At 40.5% G+C, this 22,654-nt stretch overlaps 1 protein-coding gene across 9 annotated transcripts in view; it reads left to right on the forward strand.

Moving 5' to 3' along the window:
* The window catches only part of TLE4 (TLE family member 4, transcriptional corepressor), a 141,722-nt gene that overhangs the window by 31,570 nt on the left and 87,498 nt on the right, over positions 1-22,654 (forward strand). For 4 of the 9 annotated variants that reach the window (XM_028090373.2, XM_028090374.2, XM_088018914.1 and 1 more), the window contains exons 5-6: positions 4,224-4,286; positions 16,704-16,778. In XM_028090373.2, the coding sequence (XP_027946174.1) occupies positions 4,224-4,286; positions 16,704-16,778 (138 nt within the window). The remainder of the gene's footprint in view (positions 1-4,223; positions 4,287-16,703; positions 16,779-22,654) is intronic. The other 5 variants (XM_028090375.2, XM_028090376.2, XM_088018916.1 and 2 more) reach the window with 2 other exon arrangements.

Here is a 22,654-nt window from a genome sequence, read left to right on the forward strand (position 1 = left end):
GATTTCAGATAGACTAAGAAGAAATTTCTCTTCACTTTTTTGAAGTGTTTTATATAATTGGTGAATGTATGTTCTTGATAAATGCTTAATAAGGTAGAGTTTCTCTTAACGTTTTTGGCAAAGAAACTGCTATAGAAAGCAAATTAATTGTGAAATGTTATTCTTCAAGAATTTTTTTTCTGAAACTATATTTGTGTTTTGTTGTTTTCTGGTTGGCTCCTAAAAGGGTTTCCTAATAATGTTTTGTTTTTCTCTTTTATTTCAACAATACTGTGCAGTAGTGTTGCTCCTATTTTGATGAGAGACTAAAACTCCAAGAGATATTTTTTAAACCAATAATTGCTTTTGATACATCTCTTTGATTACTAAAATAAAGTTACCTCTATTACTCTCAAGTTTATTATGTCATAAAAATAAAATTTGTTTAATTTTTTAAGGAAATCACATAGGCGGAAATAATCTAAATAAAAATTAGATTTTTATTATATTACAACTATTTGAGGGGATGTAATTTAATTCAAGGGTAGGCTTAACCAGTTTTTTGTCTTACTTAAATGACTAATGTAATTTGTTATAAGTGATAAGGAAAATATATATTTGATACTGTGTTCTTCAGTATTTGTTACTTTTTTAATCTAATGATTGAATTGTGGCATTCTTTTCAGTGCATGATGTTGCTTTCCCATGATGGCAAGGTAGTTTAAGCATTTTCCAACAGTTCTTGAGTTGGAGTATGAAGAATAAAAGCGATGAAATCTTCTTCCTTATGTTTTTCTGTTTCTTTACCAATTGATCATGCCACTAGGCCACTGGCCATCTCCATTTTGGAGGTGTTAGCCTGTCAGCATTCATGTGTCAAGTGTTGAGTGCACAGCCAAGGTGTTTTCATAGAATGCCTTTTTCTAAAATATTTTGCCCAGTTTGGGGTGTGTGTGTGTGTGTGTGTGTGTGTGTGTGTGTGTGTGTGTGTGTGTAGGGATGGTCATTTATTGGTTCTTTTTACCGGAGGTTGGCATAAAGGTAGGAAATTACAGGAGGAGGAAATAGAATGGTAGTGAAACGAGGGTAGGAAAATAGTGTGAAACTTACTTTTAAATGACTGTCTTGGTGGGTAGAGGAAGACATAATCAAAATATCAAAAATTGTTAATGGATTCGACAAACTGTGACTGTAAAAACAAATTATTTTGTTATGTTTTGGCATAAACAATTGTCCTTTTATTGGGGCCGTTAATGCTATTTTGGAATATCGCGGGCATCTAAAGCCAATAGTCTAGCAGTGTCTGTAAAGCCTGGAATACCACAATAACATGCAGCAGCCCTAACAGCAGTAGTTTGGAATCTTGGCCTGTTTAAATGGGCTATCTGTGAATGTACTTGCTCAGGGATGCATGAGCCACATCACCTATCAATTTGTATGGAAGCTACAGCGCTGGCATAGGCTGATGGATAGCAGATTAGAGCCCTGATTAACCATGTGATTCAAAGACTGGGAATATATTGTCTAAGCAAGATTCATCAGATGCAATCAGAATTTCAAGTGGTCAGATGAAATTCAAATGTGTATTGTGGCGTTTCCTCCCCTAGTGCTTTTCCTCCTAGGTTGCCTTTTTTCCCCCCTCTCTTTCCCCAAAACTGAAAAATACTTCTTTGATGAATCTGCTCCTTACCCTAAAGCTGTCTGTCTGTTATTCATCAGAAAGCAGGTCGCAGTTCAGTGAGCAGAAGAAAAGATTTTAATAGAAGCTGTGCCAAGGGCTGTAATGCATCATTTTAGGGCCCTAATTACATTACAATGACAAATATCAATGGTGACAACAGCAATAACCTACATCCTTTAATGGCTGTGCTGGAAAAGGAGTTTGGGCCCCACGCCATTAGATTAGACTCAGTTTCAAAACATAGGCCATTAGAAGTGTGTGTCCACAGTATTATTGGCTGATCACTGAAGCCCAGTGGAAAGGCCCGTAAATAAATGATGCCTCCCTAACGCTGGGTCCTGTGGGACAAAAGAGGCAAAATTAGTTGACCATGGAAGCAGAAGTGTTTCCGAGGCAACTTGAGCTTTCAAAGTGAGGAATGACGTGCTTAATTTTATGAAATCACACACACATCCCACCCCCCTGCCGCCAATTAGCCTGACCATGAAAAATCCATTGGCATGACAACTTAAAGAAATTAAGAAGTCTTTCAAGCAAAGGGAGACCTATAAAGAAAAAGTTTGCAGGATCCTCCCCTTTTTTTCTGTTATGTGTGTTAATATACATGAATAAAATAAATCTTTTCTACATTTATTTTTAAGAAAAATGCAGATTTTTTTTTTCTCCAGTTGCTCAGACTTAAAATAGCGTAGGCCCAAAATTGAAGAAGGCCAAATAAATGCCTCATGGCCTTTATTTTGCCTGACGAGTAAGTTTCCGTAGAGTAGTTTTTATTGCCTAGATTATGTAGGCAAACTAAAGAACTCTGTTTTCTTATGTGCCCACACATTTTTAAACCCTCCTAGCAAGGGACTATTTTATTTATGTAAACAACATAATGAAGGAAAATATGCTTGGCAGATGGTTCTTAGCATTAGAATCATCAGTTTGGTCTGCCCCAAAGTGTCTCATTATCTTTTATTCTCTCCCCCTCCATCTCTCCCTGCAAAAAGCTCAACAGCCAAATGCCTTTGAGATGCAGTGCTCTCCGTCTGGTGAATGCTACTCGATTCTCTTGGCTCACACTGGAATCTCACCCAGAACCACTGTGCTGTGTCGGTCCAGGTGGAGGGTGATTTGGTGATTCCCACTGCAGCTTTTCATGGTGCTTTAAGCATTCTTAAAGGATAGCTAAATGCTCCATGGGGCCAGTGCAGTAAATTAAATCAGGTCAGCACAGTTGGGTCCTTCTTCACTGCTGTGTTACTGGTGCTGGGTTTTTGTCCATCTGGTTGGGAATGCAGGCTGGGAGGGAAAGCTTAGGTTTGAAACTTCCTTCATGGTGAATTTGTGTTTTCTCTTGGCTGGCAAAGTTTTTAAGGTGCTGGCATTTAAAAGATTGCATAGCCGCAAAGTCAAAAGGGTTGCTGATGAAAGAAGGAAACCTAGATTGCACAAGGAGAGTGTCGCTGTCATTCTGGTAATGACTTAGCAAGAAAAAGAGCATTTTTGTCCTCTTACAAAATGAGAAACTGACCCTGGATGGAATTTATTTTAAGAATGTCTCAGGAATAGTAATTGCTTTACATTTTCTGCCTCTCGACACTTCTCGCCTGTCCTTCACACCACCCCATCATTTAAAATAGAAGATATTTTGCATTTATGTGTATCGGAAAACCATGTGTTTACGTGTCCCATCCTGAAGTATATAAGGAGCCATCTGATAATACAAATTAAGATGAACATCTGTGAAGCTCTGGGTAGATTTTTAAAGAAAATTTAGTGGTGGCATTTCTTTTTTTCTTTCTTTAACTCACTATAGCATCCTATTGATAGAAAATTTCTATACTTACAAAAATTATTAGAGAATAAACTATCATCTGATGTTGCTAGGACTTGGCAGATCTCTAGTTCAAGAATAAGTAATGTTCTGAAGGTTAGTTTCCATATGTTTATACAAATCCCTTTCTGTTAACTATAGGGAAATTTTTACCATGGTCTACCTCGGCATAGTGAAAACCCTGGTGGGACACATTTGGAAATTTTCATGACTGAAGAAAACATCCTGTTCCCTAGCAATTTATAACTTAAGGATCTGAGTTAATCAACTTATTTGGGTTGGTTGGGTGCTCTTCTTTTGGAAGGTTGGGGACTTGAAGCAAAGGCCACAAATGTATAAATCCAGTGAGTTACTGAGAGAAACTGGGATGGTGGGAAGAATGTATCTTTACTGTCAAACTAAAAACTCAAGGTTTTATGAAAAACCATATTAGAATGAACAAGGGTCCTGTTGAAAACTGATTTCCAGTCATGAAAATAAATTCCTTTTTATGTTGTCCTGGTGCTTGAAGGTGGACTTTTTTAAGATGAATGCTGGTTAATAAATTGTGCTATTAATGTGACACTGTTGTCACTGCCTCCTTTTAATGGGCTTGCTGATGAGAGTTTTCCTCTTCCTTAGGAAATATGTCAGCCAGAATATAAAGTGTGTTTTAATATCATCCTGTTAATATTTCGGGAATTTGTAACCAGCTGACTGTTCTCTTTATTGCTTTCCTCCCCCCCCCCCTTTTTTTTAATGCAGGCAGAGATTGTCAAGAGGCTGAATGCGATCTGTGCACAAGTCATTCCCTTCCTGTCCCAAGAGGTAAGGCAGTTGGTTTGAGATGCTGGGCTAGAAGGTGCCATTTTAGTGATTTTGCAGAAAAGGGATTGTGGAACTGAGTCTTTGGCCTTGTCAGTCTCTTGGTGTTTGTATGGCACATTTACTAAGATACGGTGTTCACATTCCAACTTCTACACCTTATTAACATTCAGTGGAGTATAACGGTGGTCATATAATGGAACATTTTCTTATGTGTGAAGCAAAATTCAGTTGTTAAAGTATTTTGCTGTCATTGGACAATGTAGTGTTGCTCAGAATCATGACTGTTTTTCATAATGGCATCTAATAAGGTGGATTGAAATATTGCCCAGAAGGGTTTGTTCTACACTTTTGTCGTGGGGCATTAAGAGTTGGCTGAAGACATCCATAGAAAGTGCTTTACGTAGTAAACAAACTAATGTAACTTTTGGCTAGCTGCTTTAAAAAAGTTACTTATTACCTGATGAAGTCTTAACCCTGTGCTAGCACTTGGAAAAAGATACGCAGGATCGGTCCTCTGAGTACCACAGACTTGCACATCGCCAAGGCCTGTGTGTGGCTCACCTGCTTCTTCTTGCTCACCAGCGGTGGAAGCACACACTGTGCGGACGCGCTCATTTTGGAATGAGAAGGTGCATTTCTCGTGGATGGTGGCTTCCTTGTGGCTTTTACCCCTCTTTTTGTTTGCTTGCTTGCTTTTGGTAGTTACAAAGTTTAGGTAACGGTGCTAAAGAGATCATTTTTGCTTCTGGATTACTCAGTCCGTCATTTGCTCAGGTAAGATCATCTGTGAGAAGGCAAGAAGCTAACTAATGGAGGATCTGTGTGTCTTAGCCACTGAGCTGTGTGTTGTGGGCTAGAAGGCACTTGGGGCACTCTCCTCCTACCCTTTACTTCTTTAGGTGTATAGGGAAGCCTTGCTTCCCAGGGGAGCTTTCCATCTGCCTGCCCACCAGTGGGCATGTGCTGATATAAGCCTGCAGTGGGTATTTGAGCATGGTTGTGTGTTATAGATAATAGGAATTACTGTGTGAATTCTTATTGGTTTGAACTGGGTTGGATCTCAGTAACCATGGGTACCTTTCATCAGTTATATATCCCATGGGGTGCTCATATTCACAAACCATGGACCTGAGTTAACATCCTGAATTCAAATGTTCTTCTGGACCACAAACAACAACGGAGGAGTTGTCTTTCTCGCCCTTTAGCTGTGACCAGAAAACCACTACCCACAGTATCCCCATTTGCCTATTTCTGCTCAGGATTTGCCTGTGACTAGATTGGGTGGAGTGATGAGGGAGAGTTAAGAGGACTGTTTGCATTTCTTTAGGAAGTCAAGCCACGCTTTGCCCAATCCAGACCAGTGTGTGTTTCTTCTTGGTTGAAGTAGCTCTGCTCTATGGAGATGGAGGATGGGAGCAATGTGTATATAACCCCCAGAGCTGTAACCATGCTGAGGTGTTCTACCCCAGGTGGAGGGAAGAGTTCGAACTGTCCCTGGGGTGGTATGAGACTTGAGGCCTTTGCAGGTGTAGACCCCCTGTCTATAATCAGTGGTATAGTTTATCCCCATGGCATTTTCCCAGGATCTGTGGGGTTATATGCAGAAGTGGAAGGAGGTCTTGGCGTTGTTGATGGAGCTGATTTGCAAATAGGTTGTTTTCCCACATGAGTTGTGTTGTTTGTGTGAGCAGGCCGAGTAGGAGGAGAATATGTAATGGTAGTGGTGCTGAGCAAGACCGGACTGGAATGAATTGGCTAAGAAAGTAGCTGTACCCCACAGAGGAAAGCCACGGGGAGACACTTGGAACTCCTTTTCTCTGCTTGAGGCTGGGAAGACAGCATCATGATCTCACCACTTACTGTTTATTTCCCCGATACTTTTGACATTTCTTGGTTGAAATCCTTGATTTGTGTGTAATGAATGATCTGTGTCATGGTTTTCTAAATCCTGATTCTGTGTATATCTTCTCTTCTGCTTACTTTGGATTTAATTGGCTCTTCTTTTTTCAGTTTCTTAAGGTGTGTGTCTATTAATGTGTGGGCCACAGACATGTTTGTTCCTGTCCCACCCAGGCCTCTCTGATGTTTTGTGTCTGAACATTGCCCACCTCCTTTCATCTTCTGGGCATTCTGTGAGCATCAGACTCCTCTCTTCTGTCCTGAGGCCAGATGGACCGTAATCTGGAGGGAGGGGAGGAGGCAGGTTATTAGAGGAAGATGAATTCTATTTCCTGTCTCTTCAGAGGCATGGAAAATCACTCTTGCATGGCTGCGAGCGTCACTCGGTGCCAGGTCTGAATGCTCTTAATCTGATCTTTTAACACCGGCTCTCTGTGTGACAGTCTCACTGCCAAAACGGCAGCTGTGGCATTAGAATTTATTTTAAAACGTTTTTATTTAAAAATGAAATGATTGTATTTAGAAAAAAGAAAAACATTCCCTGAAGACTAGTACATATAAGGTACAGGATAGTGGTTGGAGGGATTTTTTTTTGGAGTTTGATAGGAACGAGAGGTAAATTCACATACTTTTAGAACCCCGTTGTTAACTTAGCCCCCATGCTCATTAAGGTACCTGCTTAATACTGCTTGTGATTAGTATACCATATTTTCTAAAATTTAAAAAATACACGTATAATACTGAATGACAGCTATTAAATAAATTTAGTTTTGAGTGCCAGACTTTTTTGGGAAATAAGTTGTGTAATTGTAGTTCAGAAGTACTTAAAGTATGTCTGTGTATCGCAGGAAACAATCACAGGAAAAATATTTTCCTGGTAGATTTCACAAAAACATTTTTTAGAATTATAGCCAATATATATTTTAATGATGTGCTTGTTGCACTCATATATAACTACTTCTGAAGTCCCAGGCATTAGACAAAGATAACTTTTGTCATTAAAGTGAGTATCACACATAGTTGTTCTTCTTCTTCTTTTTTTTTTTTAAGGGAGGGGGAGTTGAGGCACGCAAATGGGAGGGGGAGGGGCAGAGGAGGAGAGAGAATCTTAAGCAGGCTCCATGCTCTGTGCGGTGTCTGACGCAGGACTCGATCTCACGACCCTGAGATCATGACCTGAGCTGAAATCAACAGGGGGATGCTTAACTGACTGAGCCACCCCGGCAACCCTCACATACAGTTCTAAAAATTTTATAGGATCCCTAATACCAGAATTTAAAGAAGCCTCATGAGTGAGTCCTCACCTGTCAGAAGCTGTTTTTTTTTTCTCCCACTTTTGGTTTTTAGGAATGGGTAAGACTGATCTATATTCTGTTGCCCTCAAGTTTCTCCTTTAAAAGGCAAATCTCAATGTAGTAAGTGGGAAGTTCTTCTCTTTCCTGCTTTGGGTCTCCTTTGCAGGAGAGGAGCTATAAATAATCAACTCCCTGTTGGCAGTTCCATAAGCAAGAGATGCCAGAATGATGACAGTTGGGTCTGGGTCGAGTCCTGGCCTCTCTGTTACAAATTACATGGCTTACTCTAGCCAAGTAAAGCTGGGTGACCTTTTTAGTAGGTCGTTTGCCGCTGTAAGCCTCAGTCTCCTCATCTGTACATGAGGTTAGTTATAGCATGCAATGCATACTTGGGATTACACGTGTGCTGCATAGTACGCAGTAAGCCCCTCCTGATGTTGGGTCCTGGCAGTGCCTGCTGCGGCAGTAGGAGCAAAGCTCTGAGTTTCCTTTTTGGGAAGACCTGGAACCAGCCCTCCCTCCCCTTTTTACTCATTGTCTTTGAAAGAATGAATTGCTTATCTTCTTCTCCTATGTCCTTATAGAGGACAAAAGTGTAAATTAAAACTCAAGTCAGAGCTGTGAACTAGCTAAAAATCTCAGTGAGGCATATTTGGTAGCCCCAACGGTGATTCTCTTCTAGCTCCAAAAATTAATTTTCCAGTTTGGCAAACACCGGTCTCTCCCCAACCAGCAAGCAAATACCCAGACGGTGACAGCCCTTCAAGGTGTTCAATCTATAGAGCTGACCTCCGAAGGAGCAGTGGTTTGGGACGTGGTCTGTATTTTGCCCACGAAGCTATCTAGACAAACAAACTTCTCAATCCAGTTGGGGACTGGATCTTTTCCAAATATCTGGTTGCTTAGCTGAAGTTAGTTTTGTTTTTACACGTAGTGTAATGAATGGACTCTCTTTTTTCATCAGTGATTTCAGGATATATCTTGTAGACCCTTAGACCTTACGGGGCCTCAGCAAAATTGAAGGATGCCACTAAGTACTGACTTGTCTCCTGTACCCCCCACCCCCCAACCCCTGTTTCTTGTTTCTTGAGTTACTTAAGTGGAGGCAGAACTGCTTTACGGCTGCTGGGGGAGCCCTGTGGACTTGTCCTCTCAGAGCCAAGGCGGAATGATGGCAGAACCCCCAGCTTTGAGGCCTGGGCTTACCGGTCAGCAGCTGTTTCTTCCTTGTATGTGAAAATATTGATTGCATAGGAAATTTAAATCGTTCTTTTGACCACATTTAATAATAGTCCTCTGGTCATTAGAAATTTTAGGGTGTAAAAGGGAAATTAAGAGTGAAATTTTTAAGCCTTTTATTTTTATTCTTGTATTTACCTAGGGAAAAGAGAGTATTCCAACTTGAATGCTTTCTGGTGCACATTTAATTTTAACTCAAAACTTGGTTTTTATTACCTATCTAATGAGTAGAACCAAATAGTGGTTTTACTCTAGAATTCTGCAGATTGGGTGCTTTCCATTGCATTTAAATAGTAGAAAATAGCACACAAGTACAGAATGGTGGTAATACGTGTTTATTTAAATTCTCCAATTCCAATAGCAAGAACAGCTATGATACCTGACTTTCTATTTTTGACATGCCATAAATTTGGTCCTTTTCATTTGATGGAAAACAGACTCCTTTTATGATATGAAATATGAGTGTATCTCAGATGCTGGGGTTTTTTTGGTACCTGGATTAATATGGTACTGAATTGCTCTGAACCACATTTTGCATGTATAGAATAATTGTAAAATGGAAGTTGAAAAATGTGATCAGTCACTTTCATATTGTGCCTCAGGGAGGAAATGAACAAAATACAGTGGTTACATGCACTGGTGGCAGTGTTCTCGCCTCATAATGGCACCCGGTTAACTCATCTTATTGCTTGTTAACTTTGTAAGGAACCAGTGACTTGTGATAACATGGTTTGATGTAGGTGAGCTTGGCTGAAATCACCAGAGATCCCCTGATAAGTAGGCGGTGACACCCGCAAGACCATCTTCAGATATCGTTCGTTAAATGCCAGCAACCCTCACAGGACACATCTGCGTTCCAGTCAGGGCCATTCTGTCAGTGCTGGTAATATGTTACGACAGTGCTGTATATCTCAGCAATGTCCTGAAATGACTCATACACCTAGATTGGGGCTTTAATGGATTTTGTCCCCTTCTCGGATTCTCACATTGGACAGCCTTTCATTTAAAACCTGGTTTCCCCGCAGTACTGAATGAGGCAGCAAGGAGCATAATCCTGCCCTGTGTTCCTCAGTTTGGCCCAACTGACTTGTTCTATGTGACTGTGCATTTTAGTGACAGTTGCATTTTTGGCGAGAGCCTTATGGTGGCATTATGGCCTGCTTAGCCTCAGCAAGTAAATGATTCTTAGGAGGGAGAACTTTTCTGCAGGTTTCAGTGTAGGCCTCCTTTCAGAGGCAGTATTTGCCAACCCTTACCTATATGTGTTGAAGAAATTAACGTGCTTTTGAGAAACCTACTCATTTCTTTGACTTTCAGTTAGGTGATGATTGGATTATAACTGGAGCTAAGCTTTAAAATACTTTAAGTAGAGCTTATAATGTCTAATACGGTAGCCATAGCCATGTGTGGCTGTTTAGATTTAAATTAAAATTAATCAAAGTTAAGTGAGGTTACAAATTAAGTTTCCCAGTCACAGTAGCCTCATTTCAGGTGCTCAGTATCCCCATATATGTGGCTAGTGGCCTCCAGATTATCAGCACAGATTTAGAACGTTTCCAACATCGTGGAAAGTTCTGTTGGAGAGCAGGGACTTGAGAGCTTATTGGACAGGTCGGGCAAGAATGCTCTGTCTTCATGGTGGGTGAGGCTAAATGATCAGCAGGAAAAAGCCTTGTGCAGCACTTCCCAAGCGTTAGTCCAAAGTTTCACAGCTAAAATTGTTTAGAAAACGCTGCTCAGAGAAGACCTGCCATTTACCAGGTATTAGCCAAATTAAACCCGGTGGGGTTTTTTTTGTTTTAAGGAATACCTGATTTCTTCTGGGACTAACATTTCTTGGGGGACACCATTAGGAAAGGCTGATTTGAATTTAAAACTTCTTTGGGGCCAGTACACTTGGTAGAGTTGCTGAAAAAGGCCGAGTAGGATTTTAGCCTGACTTACTGGGTATGGAGTGACACTTTCACTCACATTTGACCTGCTTAGCCATCCCTGGGGTATTCTGTCTCATCACCTAGAACACACCCGAGGAGTGGCCAGAGGATGAGTGGCCTAAAGCCAGTGGCCTGGGGATATTTAACCTGGAATAGAGAAAGTGAAAACAACAATTAGGCCATTTTCATGTACTTGAAGTGCACTCCAGTGGAGGAGACTTCAGAGGCAAAACTGGGTCCAGTGGGAAGAAGTTAAGAGAGTTAGATTTTGAATCAAAATTAGATAGAGTCCATTATCCCCACATAGAAAACGCTTGTGCATGAGCTGGTGAGTTCCCTTCCGGAGGATCTGATCAAGCAGAGAGTGACAGACTACTTGGTAGGGTGTGACAGAGGAAACTCATCTGTTGGATATAGTAATGGCTTTTGGCCTGTGCTTGATAGTACGATGCCACCCTTCCAGTCCACTGAGCTAGGGCAGCATTTAGAAATCTGTAGGCTTTTGGAAAGGTGGAGAGTCTTTTGTTGGTTGGTTTGTTGTTACAGTGCTGGGGGCACCACTGTCATCTGGGTCTCATGATTCCTAAGGCCATTACTAGTTCTGAGTGAGTGGCTTTTTATGTACCTGTGGCTAATGAGTCCTGTGAGCAGGAAGGGCGTTCGGTCCAAGTTCAAGCAAGTTTATCTTTTACCCTGGAGTATTGCCTTAGCCTTCTATCTGTTCTCCTTCCTATCTGGTTCACCTCCCTGTCATCCAGCTTCCTTACTATTCTTTACTATCCCAGCTGTATCTTACTAAAATGCAGAACTGGTAACACACAGCTGCTTTAACATTTTTAACAAAAAATGTCGTACCCGGGGGCGCCTGGGTGGTGTAGTTGGTTAAGTATCGGACTCTTGGTTTCTGCTCAGGTCATGATCTCAGGGTTGTAAGATTGAACCCCACGTTAGGCTCTGCACTCAGCATGGAGTCCGCTTGAGATTCTCTCTCCCTCTGCTCCTCCTGCCCATTCTCTCTCTCTCAAATAAATAAATAGACAAACAAATAAATATATCTTTAAAAAAATTGTCTTACCAGCATAAAGTCTAAGTTTTCCGCATGTCATGCAAAGCCAACCAGTGTTTGGCCTCCTCCTGCCTTGACAGATTTCACTTACGCTAGTACGTGGTTCTAGAGAGCATGCCCGGGCCGTACCCACATGACTTCAGGCGCTTGCCTTTGTTGTTCTTTTTGTGAATATTTATTCCACTTTAAGGTTTGCATGTGTGTTTTGCCATGCCTGAGAAGGCTTTCAGTCCCACCTTGCTTCGTCTCTCCCAACTTTTCCCATTACCCTGTTCTTCTCCTGCAGCCAACCATGTTCGTTCTCTTCCTTGACAGACAAGCTCCTTTCTCCTCCAGGGACCTTGCCCAAGCTCTTCTCTCTGCCTGGAATTCTTCTCTCCTTGTTTCATCCACAGAACTCTTGCACATCCTTCATGTCTCAGTTGTTGGCTCAGCTTCCACAGGGAATCTTCCTTCAGCCCTAAGATTCCATTAGGTATTTCCCCAATAAGTGATTGCATAGGGTGCCTGGGTGGCTCAGTTAAGCGTCTGCCTTCGGCTCAGGTCATGATCCTGGGGTCCTGGGATCGAGCCCCTCATTGGATTCCCTGCTCCGCGGGAAGCCTGCTTCACCCTCCCCCTCTCTCGCTCTGTCGCTCTCTGTCAAATTAATAAAATCTTAAAAAAAAAAAAAAGATAAGTGATTGCATAGCATCCTGTAATTTTCTTCATGGAAATTATCCTCCAGTTGTGATATTACCGAGGCTCGTGAGTGTTATTCATTCACTGAGTGTCTTGTTCATGACTCTAGTCTCAGCGCCCGCCACAGTTGCCTGGCGCACAGTAGGTTCTTAATAAATAATTGAATGAATGAAGAAGAAAACAAAGCCTTTCCTGATGCTCCAGGAAGTATGCTGGGCATTCCTTCCTATAATCTCCCTTAGTATTATTTTATGTCCTGCTTTCCTGTATAGTGTAAGATGCTCTATGTCTGGGTGTTCTTTGAGGAGTAGTGGGGCCATTATTCCAAGTGCTTACTTTTTCTTGTCACATGTCAGGAACATTAATGTTCATTATAAAAATCCTACTTCATTTTATACCTCTGCCTTTAACTACCCACTTACCTCTTTACTTACCCCTATCAATAAAGGGAGGTAAGGGAGGGGGTGGGTATTAAAAAAATTTTTAAGTTGTAGCAGTTTTTTCTTGTTTTTATTGGAAGTACTACATCTGTTTCCATGCCCTAAAGTATTGGCTTGGCAGGTATGGTCATTGTCATCTCTTCCCCAAAGCATACATTAAATATCTGTTACACATGTATTAGTGGTTTGTTAAGGTCTGTTTCTCAGCAGGCTTTGTTGGACTTACTGTTTCAGTCTCTTTCTTGTTGAAAAAATTACTCTTAAGACTTTTCCTGAAAAATGCAAAAAATAATTTTATGATGAAAGTTAAGTAGGAAAGTGATTTAATGTATAGCATTTCATTTTAGTGCCCCATCCATGCTTGTATTCCTTAAATCACAGTATTTAATTGAGATATAACTTACACATCGTAAAATCCATTTGTTTTAAGTGTGTAATTTAGTGATTTTTAGTAAATTTAGAGTTGTGCAACCATAATCACATTATAGGTTTTTTTTTTTAAGGATTTGTTTTTTAAAATTATAAATCGCAGTATTTTAAAGAATAAATTATTGGGCTTCCCTTGCTTCCAAGTCCCAGTTAGAGGACGCTTCTCTCACCTTAGGCTTATTGATATATTCTTAGTAACATTTTATTTGGTGGTGCTGGTAGAAAAAGTTCAATCCGGAGCCCCTATGTGGGGGAGCAGCTTGAGCAGTAAGAGGCCATAGGACTCTTGCTTTCTGCAGATTGACTGGGGCTAGAGTGGCTGTCACTACTTGTGGTGAGGTGGCAGAGGGGAGAAGCAGGAAGTGGGAGAGGAAATGAGATGCAGGGTGGAGTGGGAGGAGAGGAACAGATGGGGAAGGGGAAGAAAAGGGGAAGAGATGGCAGACGTAATGGGAAAACCATCAGGGTTCTGAGGAGATGTGAAAAACTTGCTGTGTTTTCTGAGTCAGAGAGCTTATTTGTTAAAATTGGAAATGGAAAAACAATTCTACCTTTGGGTCAGTTTATGAGGATTTTGGGCTTCTTCATCGAGTGTTCCTTTTTTTTTTTTTCTTTAGTGATCGTTTGCCCCTTCTTTCCTGAGGTGCGCTTCTTAACAGTGTTACTAACGTGGTGGCTGAGTGAGCAGTGGCAAGGTGTTTCTGGTGCTTTCAGAGCACACTGGGAGGAGGCGTTCTTTGCCTTAGGGAGCTTCTGTTCAAAAGGTCCTTAAACCAGCAGATGATTCACAGTTGTAAGCAGAATTAGAGAAGTAAAATCCTGAACTCCAGGTAGAGTTCAGATGTGGTATTAGCCCGTGGCCACTGCTATGAGAGGAAATGAAGGAGCTGAATCATGACTTCCATTGTCATTTTAGCTTTTTAGCAAGAGTTTCTGTAGGAACATCAGATGTCAGTGTTCTGGTTCCCTGCTGTGTTTCTGTTTTTCTCAGTAAACGAGCTTGATTTTAATGCTGAGCCAGAAAGATCACCCTACTGCCCTAAGGCATCTTTGCTCCCGTCTTGGCAGTTGGAGTCCAGGTTATGAAGCAAGAGTTGAACAATCTTCATGGTAGAAAGGCCCCTAATAGCTGTATTTTCTGCATGTCTGTCTTACGGAACTGTTCTTTGAATGTGTAATATAAAGTAGAGGCTATTACACTAATATGGAAATATTTCAGTAATATACAGAAATTGGATACAGTAAGAACTGAAAAAGACTTTTGTTGAATGGATGCATGAGTGGAGTGAATGATATGTGTGTTGGATGGGTGTTCGTGTGGTCCTTTGGCTTTCAGTCTCTTGAAGTTTTGGGAGCAGCTGTTGTTGAATGTTGGAGAGTAAAAGGTGGAAAATCCATTACCATTTTCTATCCCTATACTCGCTTTGAGTATTAGAAAAATCCCAGAGTCGTCCTACATGTTGTCTTTTTCTCTGTTGTCCTAGTACTGCCATTTTTCACTACTCTGACAATTAGACTGCTTTAAATCTAAACATGAACTCTGTGCTTGTAGGCTAACATACTGGTTAGGGTAGCTTCGAGGAAAAACTGCTGTTCCTGGTCACTTTATTGAGCATGCCTCTCTGTTCCTCTACTGGTGTCTTTATAAATCTTTAGGACTTTTACTTTCTTCAAACAGAGAAGGAAATGAGTTATTTCACTTTGGGAAATATTTTATTAAAGAGTAAGAGAATGGGTGGAGATATCTAGAAAGACGTTCAGGGCACCTGGGTGGCTCAGTCCCTTAAGCTTCTGCCTTCAGCTCAGGTCTTGATCTATCTCATGGTGCTGGTTAGGGTTAGGGTTAGCCCAGCCACGAGTCTGCTTCTCCCTCTGCCCCTTTCCCCACTGCTAGTGCCCGTGCGCACACGCTCTCTCTCTCAAATAAAATCTTTAAAAAAAAAAAAAAAGACTGGGTTTGTTTCTTAGGCCCTTGTTTTGAAACTCTTACAATTAAGAGAAAAATCAACGATACCTAGTTTAATGTTCAGAGTTTATTAAAAGCTCAAGATGCAGTGATCTCTTTGACATTTTTCTTTCCATTAGATTATAGGCACAAAATACACATTTCTATTAGGAAATCAAGGGTGAAAACACCACCTGTGGGTAACTAAAGCAGTTTTCTTTTCCACATTCCACACCCCCCTTCTAACCCTACACAGCTGGGAGGTGGAAATATTGGTCACCCTAGTTGATTGCAGGAACTGGGTATATTTGAGAGTTTGGGAATGTAATACGAGGTAGCTCAAAGGGAATTTCATGTATATAATCAATGGCTTCGCTTTTTGTGTGTATTAATAAGCAATATGCTAGCTAAGCTTCGTATTCACTTAAAATCAGTGGAGAAAGTTAGTTACATTTCTCAACTAGGATCAGTCAAAACAAGATTCTTCCTAGCCACACAGAGGAGTGCCTGTCTCATAGAACAATCTTTTTGGCTCTTCATTCATTAAACCTAGTTGAAAAACATCCAGAGGAGACCTATTTTAGACCAAATTTGAGAATGTAGATACTAGAGTGTTCAAGTGTATTTAGTTCAGAATAATATGTATATTTGGGGGGGGTACTTGTGTACACACAAGTGTATGTCCAGAAGTGGGTGAGTGCCCCCTTGCAGAGACTTCTGTGCTACTTCACTTTTTAATATTACACAAATTACTGATACTTCGTTCTTGCTCATTCTCTTTAGAACTGAATTCTGGATAGAGGGAGGGATTTTCCTATACTATCCATCATAGTTTTTCCAGAAGAGAAATAAATGAAACTTGTAGTTTTTAGTCTTCTATTGCATGGAGAAGAAACACCTGAAGTCCTTAGACTTTACTGCTAGTGAAAGTTGTACATTTTAATATCTCTTTTAAATATGCAGCCCTTCATGACAGGAATTAAAACATGAACACTTTACACATTTTCAGAAGACAGTAAACATTTGATTTTAAATGGCCTTCTAGTGCTTACTGTAACAAGTACCAGGAGAAATTTTTAAAAATAAGTACTTCCAGGAAATATTTTTCAGAAATTTTGTGTAGATGGCAGAGAAGAGGGGGTACAAAGAAGGCAGATGGGGGATGGATCGTGTTGTGTTTGTTAGTATTAGTGGAAGATGCTGGGCCACAGCGCACCACTGACATCAAAGTAAAATTTAAGCTGCTTCTACCAGTTGTAGGAGTGTCCTTTTTGGGGGTACAGTTGGTTGCCCAGTTACTTCTCTGCAGTAGAGACCCAAGTGTACCCTAGACATTTAGTCAGCCACCACGGGGGGCTTTTATTTGAAATATGGAGACCCCTAAATCCTGTTTTGCATGTAATTGAAGTTAGAGGACATGTTAGGAAAAGCTGTTCTTGATTGACTAGAAAGCAAATAATTGTATTCTGTTTCTGATCTTCATTTATAGCACCAGCAACAAGTGGTGCAGGCTGTGGAACGGGCCAAGCAGGTGACCATGGCCGAACTGAACGCCATCATTGGGGTACGTGGCCTTTCCATTTTAGCTCTGATCTTAGTGTGTGTCATCCGCTCGCTTGCTCTCTCTTTTTAAATTTTGTTCCATCAAAAGGGCAAAAGGCAATAGAGGACCACAAAGTGAAATTCAGCACTTTGCCTTCTGTCTCATGTGAAATTGGATGGCTTCCTCAGAAACTTTGGATCACATTCTCACCAATTCCAGTTGACATGTTCCCAGAAATTCTCTCCTAAGGGGATTAGATAGTTGTTTTTCATAATATTTCTTTCCTTTGCAATCAGCTCCTGTTGCTGGCCTAGGCCTGAAAAAAAAGATGGAGATTGTGCTGATGGTAAAATGACCTGATTTCTTTGATCTTTCTGCAAATATAGAGTACCTTCATACTGTTTTTGGTGAAATAAAATGTACATCTTTTTTTGTATCTCCCAGCTACTCTTCCTCCTTTGTGATGAGTGTTCTTAAGGGCTAGTGTCCATTTGTAGTTGGAATACAAGATGAAAGGTGTACCTTTTGGCAAAATCAGTGACCCAGTTAGGAAATTCTTCCTGGTGATGGTAGCGTTAATGTTGCATAGAAATCCTGCTGGAATTCATAGGTTTGGGCAATCACTCCAACTCCGCTTAGATTTTTGTTCTCCCAGATGAAGGTAACAAGTAATAAAATAAGGTGCTAAAACTTAAGGGATAATAAAGGTGAAAAATCTTAGCTGAAAAGAGCACAATATCACATCTCTATTTATGCAGCTGGTACAAGCAGTTCCTTAGATTATTCTAATGAAGACAGTACAACTATACTTTCCTCTCTCTGCCCCCTCCCAAATACTTTCTTTTGTGTATAGATTATACACAAAAGTCTTTTCTCTTTTTTTCCCCCTCAGTGTATCAAACACACTTTGAAATGCTAATTATTCCATTTACTTTCATTAAAATTCAAATTGCTGAGTGAAGATGCGGATAAGGGTCGCCTGATAATCAATCTGAAGTGAAGATATTGCTTCAATTATGCCTCTGTCTTTTAACAAGGAAATCACAACTGTGGGATGACTGGCGGGCGGCGGTGGAGCCCTAGTCTGATTGTGGCTTGTTTTTTAATGGGCTATTTTGAGCTCTGTTTTGTGGCCCTCTGACCACAAGAAAATACTGGTAGTAAATTGGAAGACATCATAAATGGAAAGGGGCAACCTTTATTTCCTCAGCAGTGCTGCCTTGGAAAGAAGGCGGAATCAGAACCAGCCGTGTAGACTCATCTGTAGTACACTTTCTACGCTCTGGGGATGAGGGAGAGATGAGAAATGAATACATTTCACAGGTAGTTTTTATTTCATAAAGCTCCAGAAAATAGCAGCATGTGACATTTTTTAAAAAGTTGCAAAAGCTTTCATTTTAGAGTTAGGTATATATATATGTCTCTTCCAGCCATGTTTGCTTGAAGCACTCGTATTCGCGTTGGGATGTGTTTTGGTTACCCAACCTCCCAAGGGCACCAGGGATAGAACCTGCATTTCTCACCCACTACACGACTGTCTGCTGTTGAAGGAGAGAATGTGTGCAGGAGGACTGAAAGGGGAGTGTGCTGGGTCATTTCTGCCTTCTTAGTGTTCATTGTTCGTGTGAACTGCTAAAACAAGCAGCATCCTACCTTAGGACTGGTTGGCAGCCGTTTCTCCGGGAAACAGAAGGCTGTTTTGTTTCTTTTTCCAGTCTTACTAGTTACTGTCTGTACAGTGGAGAGATTAATCTAAATCAAAAACCCATTGTTTTATGTTGGATGTTGCTTCAAAATAGGAGGGAAGATCTAAAACTCAGAACAGGTTCCCTTCCCTTCACACATCAGGTATATTTTTAATGCTGTTTCATATCTGTTTCATTTTCCATACCTTGTTTTGAATGGGATGGCAGATTGCCTTTTCTCAGGGAAAGGACGATGTATTAGACTGTAGGCAAGTTACTGACAGACATATTATGTATATATGGATTTAATTATTAAAATATAGCAAATTTAATTTTGTGACCTAAAAAACTTAATTTGAAGAACTCACTCAGTAGAGCCCCATGCTGTCAGAGCAGCACGTGCTGTTTGTGGATCTGGTGGGGATTCCAGATTATTGATGTCTGAGCAGGAAATGGAGTAACAGTCACATAATCTGACTATTCTGAAAAATCGATTGCAGGGATAGGGAGCCACAAACCAAGTGAGAAAGGAAGAGCCCCATTACAAACTCACTTGATACATTCCTACTGCAGCTCTTCTCTGTGGTGTGTGGTCTTTGTCTCAGCCCTGGTGATGCCTTCTGTCCAGTAGTTTTCAGTTGTAGCGCTGTGGGATTTTCAGTGCACCAGCTCTTCTGTGTCCCCTTGAGCATGGCTGTGTTGTGAGGTGGTGCCATTTTGACTTGCTACCGAAAGTGGTGAGGGGCCAATTTTAGATTTTTGTACTTGGTTTTGGGAATGTAGAGGGCCATGATTTTTTCCACTGAGGGAATGAAATTTTCCTCCCAAGAGGCAAAGACCCATCTAAAGCCCCCACAGACAGACCTTCATTTGTTTATCACTACGTATGTATCTGTTTTATATGTATGCACACCATCCAGACAAGTGCAAATGTTCCCAGATTTAATGAAATCTGATGAAGCACCTTTTTAACTCTGCAATATTATTCTACCTTCATTGGTAAATGAGCCAAACCAGTGATCCATGCAGTTTAAATGCAAAATGCTGAAGTGAGCCCGAAACCTGGAGAGGCGGCTTGTTCTCTTGACAATAAGCTAGTTGTGTTTAATGGAATGAAACACAGTTATAATGATTTCTTTCACAGGTCATGTTCAGTTTAAAACTGTTGATAGATTGAAATAAGTTAAATATCATTTATCTTTTATTTATAAGGCAAAAACCTAGGAAAATTCCTGTGTTGTATTCTGCAGTCAATGTTTTGTGTGTTGTTTTGAGTTGGTCATATCTCACATTTCCTTGAAGCTTTCCCGGAGTTCCCCCAAATGGGCTGAGGGAATGTTATGTATCTAGTCTGATCTTGTCATGTGTCCTACTAGCCACTGTGTTTTTAAATTAGAATCTCTGCGAGATCACACTGTTGGAACAGCACACAAATTGTAGTTTTAAATCAGTAATATGATCTAATTAGAAATGATGTTTTCATTTCCTGTATTATTAAATTGAGTCATCTGACTATCTTAAAATGCTTTTTAAATCCATTACACTATATAATCAGCACATGCTGTGTGAATGTGGTTATGCTTAATAAAGGAGACTGGCTTGGAACCTCATAAGAATTTCACTAAAGAATTTCACTAAAGAAGCCACCATTAGGAAAAAAAGTTTTGTTAGTATGAACATTGGAAAAGAAAATGTTTGGCTTGTAAAAATAGAAAGCGGGGTTCCTTTGGATTTCCCTCCACCCTCTTTTTTAACCTAACTCTTTGAAGGGGGAAAAAAAAGGTAGAAATATGCATTAAAAAACAACAACAACAACACCCCCTTAAAAAAATTCCTTAAGAATAGGTATGCCATGGTGTTTGTAGGAAAATGCAGTTTAGCACAAGAAATGCTGAACCTCAATTTTTAGCAGTGACATTTTAATGATAGGAAGTCTGCAAAATTATTTGCCATCAATTGTGAAGGCAATAACAAGCCTTGGTGGTTTTTCACACTCTCTGTGTTAAGTGCTTTCAGAATGACAGCGTAAACTGTGTTAGAGAACTCCAAGGAAGTAAAACTGATTAAAATGTTCATGCTTGAATGGTGCTGATGGAATAGTTCATTTGGACTTTCTCTACCTCCTGCAGCTCAAGCTGAAATATTAAAATTCAGTGGATTTAAATCTCTCTCCTCTCAGCTCAGGAAAAAAACATTACATTTTAATAGGTTTTAAACCCATAATTCATTGGTTTGGAGCAGCACTATTAAATCTATTTAAATATTACTTGTATTACTAAGGAAATGATTTAAATGACTTTGCCTTTACCATCCTATGTGTTTGAGTTAGTTCAAAAAAAAAGGAAGACAATACCTTCAGGGGTTTTTTCTTCCTCTTAGCATTTTGTTTTATTGTCCTTGTCATATGATTGGACCTTAAATTATACACACACACACACACACACACACACACACACTCCAGATTGGCATTTTGGCAGAGGGTCTTGCAGTATGACAGTTTGAAAAGGTATGTCTATGTCTTTTTCCATTATAGATTTCAAAACTGCCATTTTATGTTCCAGAGGCATTTAGTTAAGCCATTGTGGTAGTTTTTCTTGTTGTCTTTTTAAACTAATCAGTCATTAGGCAAAAAACTGGAAGATACAAATATGTACGTATTTATAAAGTGTGTGTGTGTGTGTCTGTCTGTGTTCCTGCCTGTTCTGTCACAGCTTCCAGTAACATAAAATTTGAAATACAATAAAAAATACTTCACTTTCTCAACTAAAGCAAAAAGATATTAAGTATCCAAGAGCCACATTTTCATCTCACCTCTGTATTGGCTAATAAAGGGCTTGCTAGAGGTATTGTTAATTTTGCAGTAGTTGTGCTATTGTCCTCTTTGGGGCACAGATATTCCCACAGTGCTGAAGCAGTGGTGTCCCTCCTGGGCTACCACCGCATTCTCGCAATTTCCTCATTTCCCTCGTCCGCTTTTCTCTCTGGCCATTGCCAGTACATCTACGGTGTTTCCCCAGGCTTGACAGCACCTCCCCTCAGCCGCACTGGGAAGCTCTTGCATTTCCAAGTGCTCTTGGTGGGGAATCCACTCTTCACTTATGCCTGAGCAGTATGAAAGGCTGAGGTATTTACACCTACCCCCATGGGGTAATCCTGGACACACAGGCAAACAGTGAAATGACCCTGCTCCTGCCTATTGGTGGGCAATTTTGAGGTGCTTTCTTCGTTGCTCCACAAAGGGTCCCGGCAGGACCGAGTTTCAGCATGCTGCCCATGGTAGTCATCAACTCAAGGTTACATCCTTGTTTTGAATTTCCATTCTTCCCTAGGTCCCACTCCTGTCTGGGATCATTTCTTAAAATTACCTGCAGCCAAAGCCCTGTCTCTCTACTTTTGGAAGAACTAGGAAACTCAGGATTTTACTTCATTGGCCCCAAGCTATAGCTAGGCGCTTGTACTCTGCTTTAATCGTGCTTTGTTTTTGGACATGAGTTCTGCGCATAAAACATTTTTTCTTTAACAGCTCAGCTTTTACATTATTTTTTAAATCAATACTTTCCCATAAATTTATAGGTGAGCTTCCCTTTCTTTTTCTTCTCCTGACTGATTACTGTTGGTATTTTCTAAATGTATATAATAGGGAATGAACTTAAAAACAAGCTGTGAAATAGATTGGTGTTTCATCAGAGATTGTTACTCCACCTCTGTGACTGTCTTTACCAGACAGTGTGCCCGGACTTTAAAGGCTTTATGAGATACGCTGGCCATGGCTGCGTGATGGACACAGCTTGCTGGGATAAGGGCTAGGGGTGGGGTGGGGCGGGAAGGAGGCTGGTTTTCTGTAGTTGTAGGGCTTTGCTCACCTACTCTCACAAGTTTGATCAACCCGTGATTGCACATAAGCCAAAGCAGTTTTATATCCTAAGTCTACACATTCTTCTGTATGTTGGTATGCCTGCCCCTCACCCTTTTATTGTTTTGTTTTTAACTGATTCATTTATTGTGGATCAGGGGGCTACATTATTGAATGATGCAGTCATAATCTAATCTTTGTGCTACAATTTGATGAGGCCCTAAGAGCAATAATTTCCCTTCTCTCATAGCAAAGACTCTCATATATTTAAGTAATTTTTTTTTTAGCTCTGTCTCCACTTCAGAACTCTCTAAGAAACCTGGGTAAAGAACAGGATTTCTAATTTGTATTTATGGTGT

The sequence above is a fragment of the Eumetopias jubatus genome, unplaced genomic scaffold (assembly GCF_037043125.1).
Source record: "Eumetopias jubatus isolate StellerSeaLion01/CBP00866 unplaced genomic scaffold, mEumJub1_p1.0 scaffold_15, whole genome shotgun sequence".
Lineage (NCBI taxonomy): Eukaryota > Metazoa > Chordata > Mammalia > Carnivora > Otariidae > Eumetopias > Eumetopias jubatus.